The sequence below is a fragment of the Antedon mediterranea genome, chromosome 6 (genome assembly GCF_964355755.1).
Source record: "Antedon mediterranea chromosome 6, ecAntMedi1.1, whole genome shotgun sequence".
Classification (NCBI taxonomy): domain Eukaryota; kingdom Metazoa; phylum Echinodermata; class Crinoidea; order Comatulida; family Antedonidae; genus Antedon; species Antedon mediterranea.
Genome location: NC_092675.1, coordinates 9,308,675 through 9,322,340, shown reverse-complemented (window position 1 = coordinate 9,322,340; position 13,666 = coordinate 9,308,675). Strand labels below are relative to the sequence as shown.

Here is a 13,666-nt window from a genome sequence, read left to right as displayed (position 1 = left end):
GGCGAGTGTCAGATTGTTGGTATTACTACTATTATTACAACTAGTAGCTTTTATGTTAGAGATATTATTAATTGCGTCACTTATAGATACGACGTCAGTAAATCCTTCAAGATGAATTCTTCAGAAGCTAGTATTTATTCTGAAAATAGAGGAATTATGGAAGCTGGCTACAGAAATTATTTGCACAAACATTTAGCAGTCAACGCAAATGACAAAGTATTAGATTTTGGATGTGGAACTGGAGATCTAGTGTACAGATTGAGCAAGGAAGCTAAGTTGGTAATTGGTAAGTAGAAATTATATATGGAGCAACAAAAAATAACATTTCTGAACTTTATTTTTTTTTTTTAAATCATTTTAATGTCTAAATATAAAGCTGTGTGTTTTAGTAGTATCATCATGACTCGTGAATGGTAGGATTTATAGAGGAAACAAAGTCAGGTTGTTAAAGACTTGTATGAGCAGTTTTTTACCATTGTAAAGATCCAGGTAGGAGGCCTACTCAGGTTGAACAGGACGCTGAGCTCGGTCAGATCAAATGATCAGGCTCCGTCTCCTAAAACGCTTGATGATTTTCGATTCAACTTGAGTATACCTTATTATGTCATGTAAATATTTTGGAGAAATTACTAAATCCTAAATGTATATTCTGAACTCATATAAATTAAAAGTACAACAACATTTAAAATTAATATTGTAAAATATTTATTAAATCAACTGCTTAAACATTAAAAATATAACATCAGAAATTATTGTGGGTCAGCATTTGAACTTGACGAATCATGTTTAGATATTTAATTATGGCGTCAACTGTAGGTCTTGCGTTTGGATCTTGCTGTTGACAAAGATTACTAAGGGTTGACATATGGTCACTCCCAATGGTGTCTGCAACTTGGTTAATGACGTTTCCAAGTGCATACACATCCGTCGCTGTGGAATCATGGGCTGCATGCAGTGCGCGTTCTGGTGCGATGTCGGGATATTTTTTTACAAATGCTACTCTATCTCCCATATGCTGAAATACTTTATTGTACATGTTTCCTGGTCTGGGCTCCTTAATGGCTGACACCATCCCAAAATCTATTATTTTTGCGGTTGTTTTAAAACCATTATTATACACAAGTATATTTCTTGATGCCAAGTCATTGTGCAGTAATCCCAGACTGTGCATTTTCTTCAATCCTTGAGCCACGACCAGTATAATGTCAATTAACTCTGTGGCATTGAAGTTGCCAGTTTCCAGCGCATCTGCTAATGTGGTTGTTTTATCTTCTCCTGCTGTTGCCACATACTCCATGACCATCATACACTTTCCTTCCTGTCTTAAAACTCCATACACTTGTGGAAATATTGGATCATTCTCCAGATATTTCATGATCCGTGCTTCAATACACAGTTTCACCCACGTTTTATGTGTATCCTCGTAGCTGCTCAAATATGCAGTTTTTACAGCCACCGTTTGATGACTTATTTCCATTAGGTCAACACGGCCATAACTTCCGCTTCCGAGTTCTTTTAAAGGTGTAGTGATTGAAGAATCGATATATGGTACTTGGGGCAGAATGCAATCGAGATATTTGTAAGAGGTATCCAAATGAATGCTAAATTGTCCAGAAACAGACGAATAATAGCTACTGCTGGTGCTTCCTAAAGAGAGTCGTCCAGGTGCTGATGAATAGCCATTTCCATATGCCTCTAGAGGTAGACCTACTGGAACAGACTTTGTAATCATTCGAGGTGATGTTTTGCATGGTGCCCTACCGACGCTGTGATGCTTAAGAGAAGATTTGGAATCACGTTTCTGATTTGTTGACACGCGGTGTTCATCATCATCTCTGCTGCTGGTAGTACTGCTAGCTTTCGCCTTTTCATATGGGACATCGCTGTCGTCGTCTGCTTTGACACAAAATAGCGCAAGGACAGCCGTCCAAATGCGTTTAATTATGGATCCACGCTGATGTGATCCAGCGTTCTGTCCAGATCTGTAATAATCACATTATTTGTTAAAATATGTGATTTATTTCAAACATTCTTTGAAATTGAAATACGCGTTTGGTATTTACATTAGGCATATAACTAAACAAATCTTATTCGGTAAGATATTTTGCCCTACTCTGTCTGTCTAATAACTATTAGACTAGGCTATGAATGAGGTAGGTGCCACCCGGAGAGGTAGAAATTCTCATATAACTTTTCTAGACCAGTTTTTTCTGGGGAATCCAAATATATTGGGTAAACGGGCTGTAACCTGAGAACTTTCGCGTGAGGGCGCTTTTTTCAAAATGGCTGCCAGTTACAGTAGACTATGATATCTTGGCAACCACTGGTCATAGAGAGTTGATTTTGGTGTCAAATTGTTTGGAATGTACATGTTCCTATTTGATGTAATAGAAAATTTTGTCAGAAAATGGCCGGAAATACCTCTATTGACCTTTGACCCAATATCTAACAGATATCATATCTCCGTAACTACTGGACACAGAAAGTTGTAATTGGTGTCAAACTCTCCAGAATATAGATGTTTATATTCAAACTAATAGAACATTATCTGTAAAAATGACCGGAAATAACGTTACTGACCTTTGACCCAAAATGCAAGACATCTCCTATCTGATCACGTTAATCCTGTCAATTAATTCATTTTGTGCCAATTGGAGGTTGACATTCTCATATTATTTTCTTGACCAGTTTTTCATGTGCAATCCGAGTAATATGAGATAAATAAGCCATAACAAGGCCAAGAATTTAATTCTTTTACTACATACATGCTTCTCTTTAGTGTTTCAGTCTGTATGTCGTGTATTAATCTTCAAGATCGCTCACATCACTTCAATCTGAAAAGTCTTCATATTCATTATGTGTAAACAGTTCCTGGACATCAGTGGGCATCACTGTCTCAATCCATTTAGGCTCCATTTGTTCGTTCCATCCATTGTGTGTACTGTTGTTGACAAAATCATTGACGTCTGCTGATTGGCATTCTTTAGTAGTGAAGTTTGCTCTAAGTATATGAAACTCAAGGGTCTGCTGACATAGTGGCAGTAATGATATCTGTAATCTTGTTGTGTCGGGAAAACTTTCTGTTGAAGATATCATATCTTGCTTGATTTACACTTTTCCCCTTCACTCCATACAATGGTGAAACATACTCTTCAAGTTCCTCATACAACTCTTTTGATGGAACATCTGACACTCCAAGGTTGCAGAATGTGTCAACACATTTTGCTTTTGATTCCAGAAGCTTCCAGCAGGTACGTTTTCCTTTCCGAACGAAAGCGGAGTTATACTCGTTACCTGTGAAAGCATGGAATCCAATAAGGGATGATTTCTGCGCTTTTGTTAAATCAATGTCACTCAATTTCAGCACATTTCGGTATTTCCCAGTGTTTGTATCAATAATTACCCTCTGCCCATCACCCTATGAAATGAGATAGTGAAATGACTGGAATGTCAAAGTCTCCAGAATGGGAACGAATTATTGCTACGCCTTGATTGTTATTTGTTAAAGCATGCTTTGCATGCAGTATGACTTTCGTGTAGGCTTCTTCTTCCGGCTACTATTAAGCTCCGGAACCAATACAACATCTCAGTTAGTAACGTAGATGCATTCTGTGTACGATGAAAAGTAGATAACATCACTCCTCATATCTGTTAGAATGCTTTCTTTCTTTGACACTAGTACACAGCGAATAAGCTCAATCAATCTGGTCTTGTTCTCGCCGTTGGCAAGGAAATTGTTGAAATCACGGGCCAACTTTGATATTGTTGAGCTTACAATTACTTTTGGTGCAATACTGCGTATGTTTCTCTCAACAGACTTAATGCTTTTTGGCAGGTATGCATCGGTAACAATATCAACACGCTTGTATCCTTTAGGGATGCTGTTGAAAACCTTTGCTACAAGATGCTCGTACGTATCAGGGTAAGATGTAAATGTTCTGATTAATGCCATCAAGTCAACAACATAGGCAATGACAGTAACCTTTGCTGGCAGTGCCCGACCAGGATCTATAACATCTGTTGAACTTTCGATGAGAATTTCCATTAGGACACTTTTCTGAGTTGTTCGTCTTGTCCCATCTGCATTAGCAAGGCTTAGCGGGACAGGGGTAAGTGGATACTCAAAGGCTTTCTTAAAGTCAATTATTCTACCATGCTTTGTTGAGGTGGCAAGAAGCTTTCCTAAAACATCCCGATTAGCTTATATTACTCTTACTTTCCCATTTGCCTTGATTTCGAGTTTCTTCCCACTATTCGAAAATAAAGTGAGATGATGTTATGGATCCTGGTCGAGCACTGCGAGAAACAGACGCGGTATTGCACCAAAAGTAATTGTAAGCTCAACAATATCAAAGTTGGCCCGTGATTTCAACAATTTCCTTGCCAACGGCGAGAACAAGACCAGATTGATTGAGCTTATTCGCTGTGTACTAGTGTCAAAGAAAGAAAGCATTCTAACAGATATGAGGAGTGATGTTATCTACTTTTCATCGTACAAAGAATACATCTACGTTACTAACTGAGATGTTGTATTGGTTCCGGAGCTTAATAGTAGCCGGAAGAAGAAGCCTACACGAAAGTCATCCTGCATGCAAAGCATGCTTTAACAAATAACAATCAAGGCGTAGCAATAATTCGTTCCCATTCTGGAGACATTGATATTCCAGTCATTGCACTATCTCATTTCATAGATGATGGGCAGAGGGTAATTATTGATACAAACACTGGGAAATACCGAAAGGTACTGAAATTGAGTGACATTGATTTAACAAAAGCGCAGAAATCATCCCTTATTGGATTCCATGCTTTCACAGGTAACGATTATAACTCCGCTTTCTTTCGGAAAGGAAAACGTACCTGCTGGAAGCTTCTGGAATATCAAAAGCAAAATTTGTTGACACATTCTGCAACCTTGGAGTGTCAGATGTTCCATCAAAAGAGTTGTATGAGGAATTTGAAGAGTATGTTTCACTATTGTATGGAGTGAAGGGGAAAAGTGTAAATCAAGCAAGATATGATATCTTCAACAGAAAGTTTTCCAGACACAACAAGATTACATGAGTTTCATATACTTAGAGCACACTTCATTACTAAAGAATGGCAATCAGCAGACGTCAATGATTTTGTCAACAACAGTACACACAATGGATGGAACGAACAAATGGAGCCTAAATGGATTGAGACACATAATGAATATGAAGACTTTTCAGATTGCTGTGATGTGAGCGATCTTGAAGATTAATACACGACATACAGTCTGAAACACTAAAGGGAAGCGCGTATGTAGTAAAAGAATTAAATTCTTGGCCTTGTTATGGCTTATTTATCTCATATATTCGGAATGCACATGAAAAACTGGTCCAGAAAATAATATGAGAATGTCAACCTCCAATTGGCACAAAATGAATTAATTGACAAGATTAACGTGATCAGATTGGAGAAATGTCTTGCATTTTGGGTCAAAGGTCAGTAACGTTATTTCCGGTCATTTTTACAGATAATGTTGTATTAGTCTGAATATAAACATCTATATTCTGGAGAGTTTGACACCAATTACAACTTTCTGTGTCGAGTAGTTACGGAGATATGATATCTGTTAGATATTGGGTCAAAGGTCAATAGAGGTATTTCCGGCCATTTTCTGACAAAATGTTCTATTACATCAAATAGGAACATGTACATTCCGAATAATTTGACACCAAAATCACCTCTCTATGACCAGTGGTTGCCAAGATATCATAGTCTACTGTAACTGGCAGCCATTTTGAAAAAAGCGCCCTCACGCCCGTTTACCCAATATATTTGGATTCCCCAGAAAAAACTGGTCTAGAAAAGTCATATCAGAATTTCTACCTCTCCGGGTGGCACCTACCTCATTCATAGCCTAGTCTATATGGTCCGAAAACCACGACCTTAAATCTATAAGGTTGTGGGTATAGCCCCCTGACTCAAAATATTTAGTTTTAGATTTTCAAAAAAGTCTTGCTCACCTTGTAATGGTTGTGGACATTGTATTTTCAAAATAAAACAAATGATGTAGTCGGTATCAGTATATAAGTATCTTTTTATTGAAGAGAGCAACACAATAATACTTGCTTTTCAAAGATCAATTGACGTTTGTTATGTTTCGTTGTCACAGTATAAAACCAGTGTTGTTATGGACACACATGAGGCGCGCGCGGTGTGCTAGTAATCTCCGTGGCACACATGCGCGCTTTATGTGAGTACTCCACCTTAGACCACCACCACCAACCCCAAACCCCTCATAATTAGATTTAAATGTGCAGGCCTAGTGTCATAGACATTGTGACAATGGTGGTTATAACGATTTAAATTCCACTCATCCTGATTAATAACAGATTTACTTACTAGGATTGGCTTGCCAAAAAATAAAATTTCAGAATAAACTTTTAATTTTGTCATCGAATAGAGAACATTCAAATACAATAATAGGAAGATTATAATAGAAACAAATACTGTAGATATTTCTATCGATAGCAGACAATTACGACCACCAAAAGTCAATCTACAGTGTGTAAAACCAAGGCAATCTAAGAACAGGACTCTGAGCTAGCTTGTTTGTTTTATCTTTATACTGGGTGACCTCTTCAGTCAAAGACTGATCTCCCAGAGGGCCCAGTTGGTGATCAGTGGCTGTGATGTACTAGTACACCGGGGTAACCCCCTACTCGTCTCAAAAGATGTACTAGGTTCTTTAAAGTGCACACGAGCAAGTTGTGTACACTGGACCTACGGTTTATAGTCCTTATCCGAGAAGACTCGTTCTACCACCAGAACCATGGAGTGAGTGAGCCTCGAACCCCTGCCGATGTTATGGCTACGTGATTACGGTTCCACTGTCTTAACCGCTCGGCCACTCACTCACTAACTCGCTTGGCCAGATCAAAGGATCAGTGCCCGACCCCTGAAACGCTTGGATGATTTCCGATTGGCCAAAAAAATGTTTATTAAAAGACACCAGTGGGTACCAAAACGCTAACACCCATAGTCCGTACACGTATTGATAGCCTTAAACTTTAATCCAAAACCTTTCCTACTTTCAATATAATCAATCTCGGAATTAAGTAGGATGTATAAAAGGCAATTTTTGGGAAACGTAACAATTGTTACGGCTCATTTTTAGTTTAGCGCCCTCTATAATTAAAGGTTGTCTAATATGTCCGCTCACAAAGATAATGTGTTCTATGCGTAGGTCTATCTAGAAGAGACACAAACGTAAGTTTTAATCATCTAATGAATAATATTGTGATAATAATAAGAAATTATGATTAATGCAGTAGTTGATTGAAGTTATATTATAGTTAAATTTGACTCCGAACGCCGTCTAAATGGTGCGTGGAGTGTAGGCCTATCTGTGGCCAAGATTGAAAGCATGTTCATGCTTGTTTTATAATGTTGTAACGTTCGCAATTCTCCCGCGGTTGTCATGGGATGAAATCCAGTGTGATGCGGACGGTGGTCGTTCCGCTTGATTGAGCACGGCTCTATTCAAGAGCTATTTACACGGAAGTGTTATTGTTATGTTTGGAGCTCCGTAAGAGTTATTTAAACGTAAATGCTTGTTATAATACAAACATGTTATTATCTTTTGTTTCTAGTTGAAACCATCATCATCATCATCATTATCATCATCAGTAAAGTCAGTCTTTATTCAATAGCTGATCATCATCAGCGTCATTATCGTGATCTTCATCACATCGGCAAGTTGCCATGGCCATCGCCATTGAGAGTTGAATAAAGTGTTTAAATTGATGCGTTACAAGTTGTCTGAGATTGTTTATTTGATTGTTCAAGTGAAAACCTACGCCCAACAGTAGAGGCTGTTACAGTTTCAAGTTTATATTCTAAAGTACGATGGCGTTATCAGATGAACGAGAACGCAAGTCCACTATCAAGAGACAAGAATATGCAACCGAAATGAAGTATAAAGCTCTTGGTATAGCCTGGAAGAACCTACAGAGGAGTTCGGAGGAGCTGAGAAACTATATGAATGAGAATCCGCCAGTGACGGAAGCAAGATTACGATACACAAAGTGGATGACTTCTTATGAAGCATTCATCCTGGCTAATGACCAATATTGCAACACACTTAATGAAGATGCCCTGCAAGATCATGACAATGATTGGTTTTGTGAAAAAACTGTTTATGCAGAAAATAGAAAGTCGGAAGCAGAAAAGTGGTTCTTGAGTAAGGAAGTAGTACAGCCTGTGGCAAGGAAGGCAAAGACATCCAAGTCTCGTAGTAGTATGGGATCTGTGGCTAGAAGACAGGAAGAATTGAAGCGGTTAGAAGAATTGAAGAAGCAGAGTCGGATTCTGAAAGAAAAACAGGAAAGTGAGAAGAAAGTCAAACTGTTGGAAATCGAACTAGAGCAAGAGAAAGAGAGAAATGCTTTAGATAAGGAAATGGCAAGGTCAGAGGCCAGACAAGAGATGCTAGAAGAACTGGAAGCTGAAGAAATTTCTCTTAGTCAAGATTTGGAGGAAGAAGAAGCAAGCAGTTTGAGTGGGCCATCGTCAGGCGATGACCAGTCCTCCGTGAAGCAAACTGCAAGGATACCTTCAGTTGCAGTGTCACCCAAGGTTAACAAGGTCAAGCAACCCGCTGCTAAAAAACCAGAGAAAAGAGTTAACGACGCCATAGTAGAAATGAGGAAGCCCAAATTAGAAATAAAGAAGTTTAATGGAAATTGTATGGACTTTAACAAATTCATGCGACAATTCAAAACACGAATAGAAAGTGGCTGCACCAACGATGACAGAATGGCATATTTAGAACAATTCACTACAGGAGAGGCTCAACAAATTGTTATTGGATACTCCTACTTGGAAGCGGAAGTTGGTTATCCAGCTGCAATGAAAGAGTTGAAAAGACGTTACGGGGATCCAGAAGTGATCGCAAACTCATATATAAAAAAGCTGCTATCTTGGGCACCCATCAAGGCAAATGATCCAAAGGCCCTAGATGAGTTTTCAGTGTTCCTTATGGAATGTAAGGCTGCTACACTCTGCGTTGGGAGTCTAGGTGTGTTAGAATTCTCTGAAAACATAAGGATGACCATGGAGAAGCTTCCGCAATACTTGCATGATCGTTGGAGAAATGTGGTGGAGGTTCACCGAAATCAACAAAGGCCCATACGCTTCAGTGACATTGTAGACTTTACACAGAAAGAAGCCAAAAAGCTTAATGATCCGGTTTATGGCAAAACCCCGGTATCTCGTGAGACCACAGAGCTACAAAAGAACAAACGCTCGAATACCACATTTAGCGTTCAGTCATCCGACACAGCCAAACCCAAGATGTCGTGTCATTATTGTCAAGAGCAACACTGGCTGTCGCGTTGCCCTGGTTTTAAGGCTAAGTCTGTGGATGGCAGAAGGAAATTCGTACGAGAAAAGAAGCTTTGTTGGAATTGTTTTAATAAGGGACACTTTGCATCGTCTTGTCCGAAACCAAGTTTTTGTAAGATGTGTGCAGAAAAGCATTCATCCTTCTTACATCCAGTCTCTCCTCCAAAGGGTGAGCATACCACAACACAGCCTGCTGAAAATCAAAAGGCAGCACCTCCTGAGACGCAAGCACATTCGTTACCAGCCACGTCCACGTCATTGGCAGTTGCAGGCAGCTACCAAAGAATTGGCTTGTCAGTTGTACCAGTCCAGGTTAAGGCTGAGGGAGGAAAATCTATAATTTCAACTTATGCTTTTCTAGACAATGGCTCGAATATTACATTTTGTACAGAAGCACTTGCGCAGAAGTTAGGTGTCAAGGGCAAAGGCGTTGACCTTAACCTTATGACAATGGATGGTCAATCTGTCACTAAATCGACAACAATATCTCTAGAAGTGGCAAATCTATATGGATCAAGTCAAGTAAAGATTCCAAGAGTATATACCAGACAATCCATACCAGTGTCAACAAACACTATTGCAAGCCAGGCAGAAGTTGATAGGTGGCCTCACCTGCAAGGAATATATATTCCGTCTATCACTGCAGAAATAGAGTTATTAATTGGTCAAGATGTACCGGAGGTACACCAACCTTATGAAGTGCGAGCCATGCAAAATGGCGGTCCATATGCCACTCGAACTCTGTTTGGCTGGGTGGTAAATGGCCCTTTGAGTTCTTGGCAAGAAAACAAGACATGCGGCTTCGTTGGGAATCTAGACGAGCAGTTCAGAAAATTCTGCAGCATCGAGTTCAATGACCTCGAATCAGATCAGGTGACAATGTCACAGAGTGACATACAGGCATTAACAAGTATGGAGGAATCTGTGACATACAAGGATGGACATTACCATGTTGCTATGCCTTGGAAGGCTTCCCCATCAACATTACCAAACAATCGTGTATTGGCCGAACGCCGACTCAAAACGTTGCAGGCTCGCCTTGAAAGGAGTAATGACACCCACAGCAAGTACACAGAATTTATGGAAACGTTAGTGGACAAGGGATATTCCAGGAAGGTTTCGGAGGTCATCGATGGATCAATTCCAAAATGGTATCTTCCGCACCACCCAGTTTTACACCCGCAGAAACCGGGAAAGCTAAGGGTTGTGTTCGACTGCTCTGCCAAGTTTCACGGAGTATGCCTAAATGACAAGTTAAACCAAGGACCAGACCTTACCAATTCATTAGTTGGAGTTTTAATGAGATTCCGTAGCTCTCCAGTTGCCTTTTGTGCCGATATTGAGAAAATGTTTTACCAGGTCAAGGTAAAGGAACAGGACTCAGACTTTCTCCGCTACTTGTGGTGGGAAATGGGAGATCTGAAGAAGGCACCACAGGAATACCAGATGCTAGTGCACCTGTTTGGTGGCCGATCATCTCCGAGTTGCGCCAACTTTGCGTTGAAGAAAACGATAAAGGACCATGGAAAGGACTACGATCCAATAATCACGCAGATAGCAGATAGGCATTTTTATGTTGACGATCTTCTATATGCGACAGACGACGAACAGTGTGCTATTGATATAGCCATTCAAGTAAAACAGTTACTGGCAAGAGGAGGCTTTAACCTCACGAAATGGGTTTCAAACTCGAGAAAACTAGTGAGCACGCTGAGAGATAAGGGAGATTCAAACTCAGTTTCTTTATGTGGTGGAAACCAGCAACGTGCCTTGGGTGTTCGCTGGTTTGTCAGTGAAGATAGCTTGGGATATACCATATCTCCAACAACAAAGCCTGCGACTCGAAGGGGTATACTGTCAGTTGTTTCGTCTGTATTTGACCCGTTAGGGCTGGTATCACCGTTTATCCTCAAGGCAAAGTTATTAATGCAGGAGCTCTGTCGACTTGGTTATGATTGGGATTCAACAATCTCAATTGAATATGAGACTAGATGGCAACAGTGGCTTTTTGATCTGAAGAAGTTGGAGACTATTCGAATTCGACGATGCTACAAATCTGCAGAGTTTGGGACCGTAGTGCGTCGTGAACTGCATAGCTTTGGAGATGCATCATCCACAAGTTACGGAGCAGCATCATATCTCTACCAGAAGGATGAATCTGGAAACGTAAACCGCACCCTTGTTGCAGCAAAGTCCAGATTGGCTCCTCTTAAAGCTCAAACAATTCCCAGACTGGAGTTGCAGGCTGCACTGTTAGCAGCACGCTTGGACACAATGATAAGAGAAGAGCTTAAGGAAATTAAAATTGACCAGTCCGTGTGTTGGACCGACAGCACGTGTGTGCTCAGATATCTGAGCAACGATGAAACCAGGTTCAAAACATACGTGGGAAATCGAGTTTCGGCAATCCTTAGTAGGACAAACAAGGACCAATGGAGGTTTCTGAATTCAGCTGAAAATCCGGCCGACCTAGCTTCCCGTGGGATGACGGCAGAGGAAATGATGACGAGTGAAATGTGGTATTGCGGTCCAAAATTCCTCACACAAAATGATTCCAAGTGGCCAGAGATGCCAGACGATCTCGCCCTCAGAATGAATGACCCCGAAGTGAAGGGCGTAACAGCGTTAGTTGTGGCCGAAATCAACACCACTCTGGATGAAATAACTTCACAGTTTTCAAGTTGGAAGACACTGTCAAGAGTTACTGGCTGGGTGCTACGATTCACGAATAACTTAAAGAATGTTAAACACAAGAAAACGACAGTACAGAAGAGGACAAGCAATCAAGTTGTGGAACCTCTCTCAGTGGATGAACTGAAGGAAGCAGAACTGGTACTCATCAGACGTGCCCAGAAGCGTTCGTATCCTGAGGAATTCAGAAGCTTAGAGACAGGCAAGACAATAAAGTCAACTAGTCCACTAATTAGGTTGGACCCGAAATTAGAAAATGGTGTATTGAAGGTTGGAGGTCGACTGAGTATGGCCGATGTTAGTGGAGATCTGAAACATCAGATTATACTACCAAGGTCCAGTGATCTGACTATACTCATCTTAAGACACTACCACAACTGTACTGGGCACTCGGGCGTCAATCATGTCCTATCTGAGCTGAGGCAAATCTACTGGCCAGTAGGAGGACGAACAATGATCAAAGGGATCAGTAGGAAATGCGTTCAATGCAGAAGAAGAAATGCTCCAACAGCACATCAAAAAATGGCTGATCTGCCAGCCGAGAGAGTTACACCAGCGCACCCGCCTTTTACCTTTGTGGGGATTGATTGCTTTGGACCATTTAAGGTTAAAAATGCTAGATCAGTGCTGAAAAGATATGGAGTGATTTTTACCTGCTTATCAATCAGAGCAGTGCATCTGGAGGTCGCGTCATCATTGGACACAAACTCATTCTTAAATGCTTATCGACGTTTTGTTGCTAGGAGAGGCGTACCAAAGCATATCCGGTCTGACAATGGAGGAAATTTTATTATGGGGCAAAAGGAGCTTCGATCGGCCATTAATGATTGGAATCAAGGACAGATACACCAATACCTCTCGCAGAATCACGTGGAATGGAAATTCAATCCTCCGGCAGCTTCCCATCAAGGTGGGGTTTGGGAAAGATGCATTCGCACAGTACGCAAGGTGCTCAGCTCGCTGATGGAAGAACAAACAATCAACGATGAAACATTGCAGATGCTGTTCTGTGAAGTCGAAACGATAGTGAATGGGAGACCAATAACAAAGGTGTCAGATGATCCAAAAGACAATGAGGCATTAACACCGAATCATCTTTTACTATTGCGAGCAGGTCCCAGCCTTCCACCAGGACGATTTGTTGCAGACGATTGCTACGTGAGAAGGCGCTGGCGCCAAACTCAGTATCTCGCAGATGTTTTCTGGCGTCGCTGGCTCCGGGAATATTTGCCTGCACTTCAAGAGCGACAGAAATGGTGTAAAAAACAGCAGAATGTTGCGATTGGCGACATTGTTTTGGTTCATGACCCATCGGTTCCACGATGCTCGTGGCCGCTTGCTCAAGTGATAGAGGTGCTCCAGAATGATTCAGATGGAATGGTGCGTTCTGTGAGATTGAAAACGTCGGTTGGAACTCTAGTAAGACCAATCACTAAGATCATACTTCTAGAAGTCAACGGAAATGATTAGACATGCACATTGTGTGATGTTTGCCAGTGATATATTTGGATTTGGCTTATGTGAACTTAATAAGAGACTTATTACCTTTATTGTTTGTCGTTACCCGTAACATATGTATATATAGTAAAGGCTCGATTTAATT

General features: G+C 40.6%; 1 protein-coding gene across 1 annotated transcript; it reads left to right on the top strand.

Moving 5' to 3' along the window:
• The first annotated feature begins 7,134 nt into the window (after nucleotides 1-7,134).
• Nucleotides 7,135-13,557, top strand: LOC140051196 (uncharacterized). Its single transcript, XM_072096332.1, has 2 exons — nucleotides 7,135-7,236; nucleotides 7,620-13,557. Exon 2 carries the CDS (start codon nucleotides 7,876-7,878, stop codon nucleotides 13,531-13,533), a length of 5,658 nt encoding a protein of 1,885 aa, XP_071952433.1. The 5' UTR covers nucleotides 7,135-7,236; nucleotides 7,620-7,875; the 3' UTR covers nucleotides 13,534-13,557.
• The last annotated feature ends 109 nt before the right edge of the window (nucleotides 13,558-13,666 follow it).

Bases quoted from the DNA above. Each gene is read 5' to 3' on its own strand.
- LOC140051196 (XM_072096332.1), top strand. From the start codon at position 7,876: ATGGCGTTATCAGATGAACGAGAACGCAAGTCCACTATCAAGAGACAA.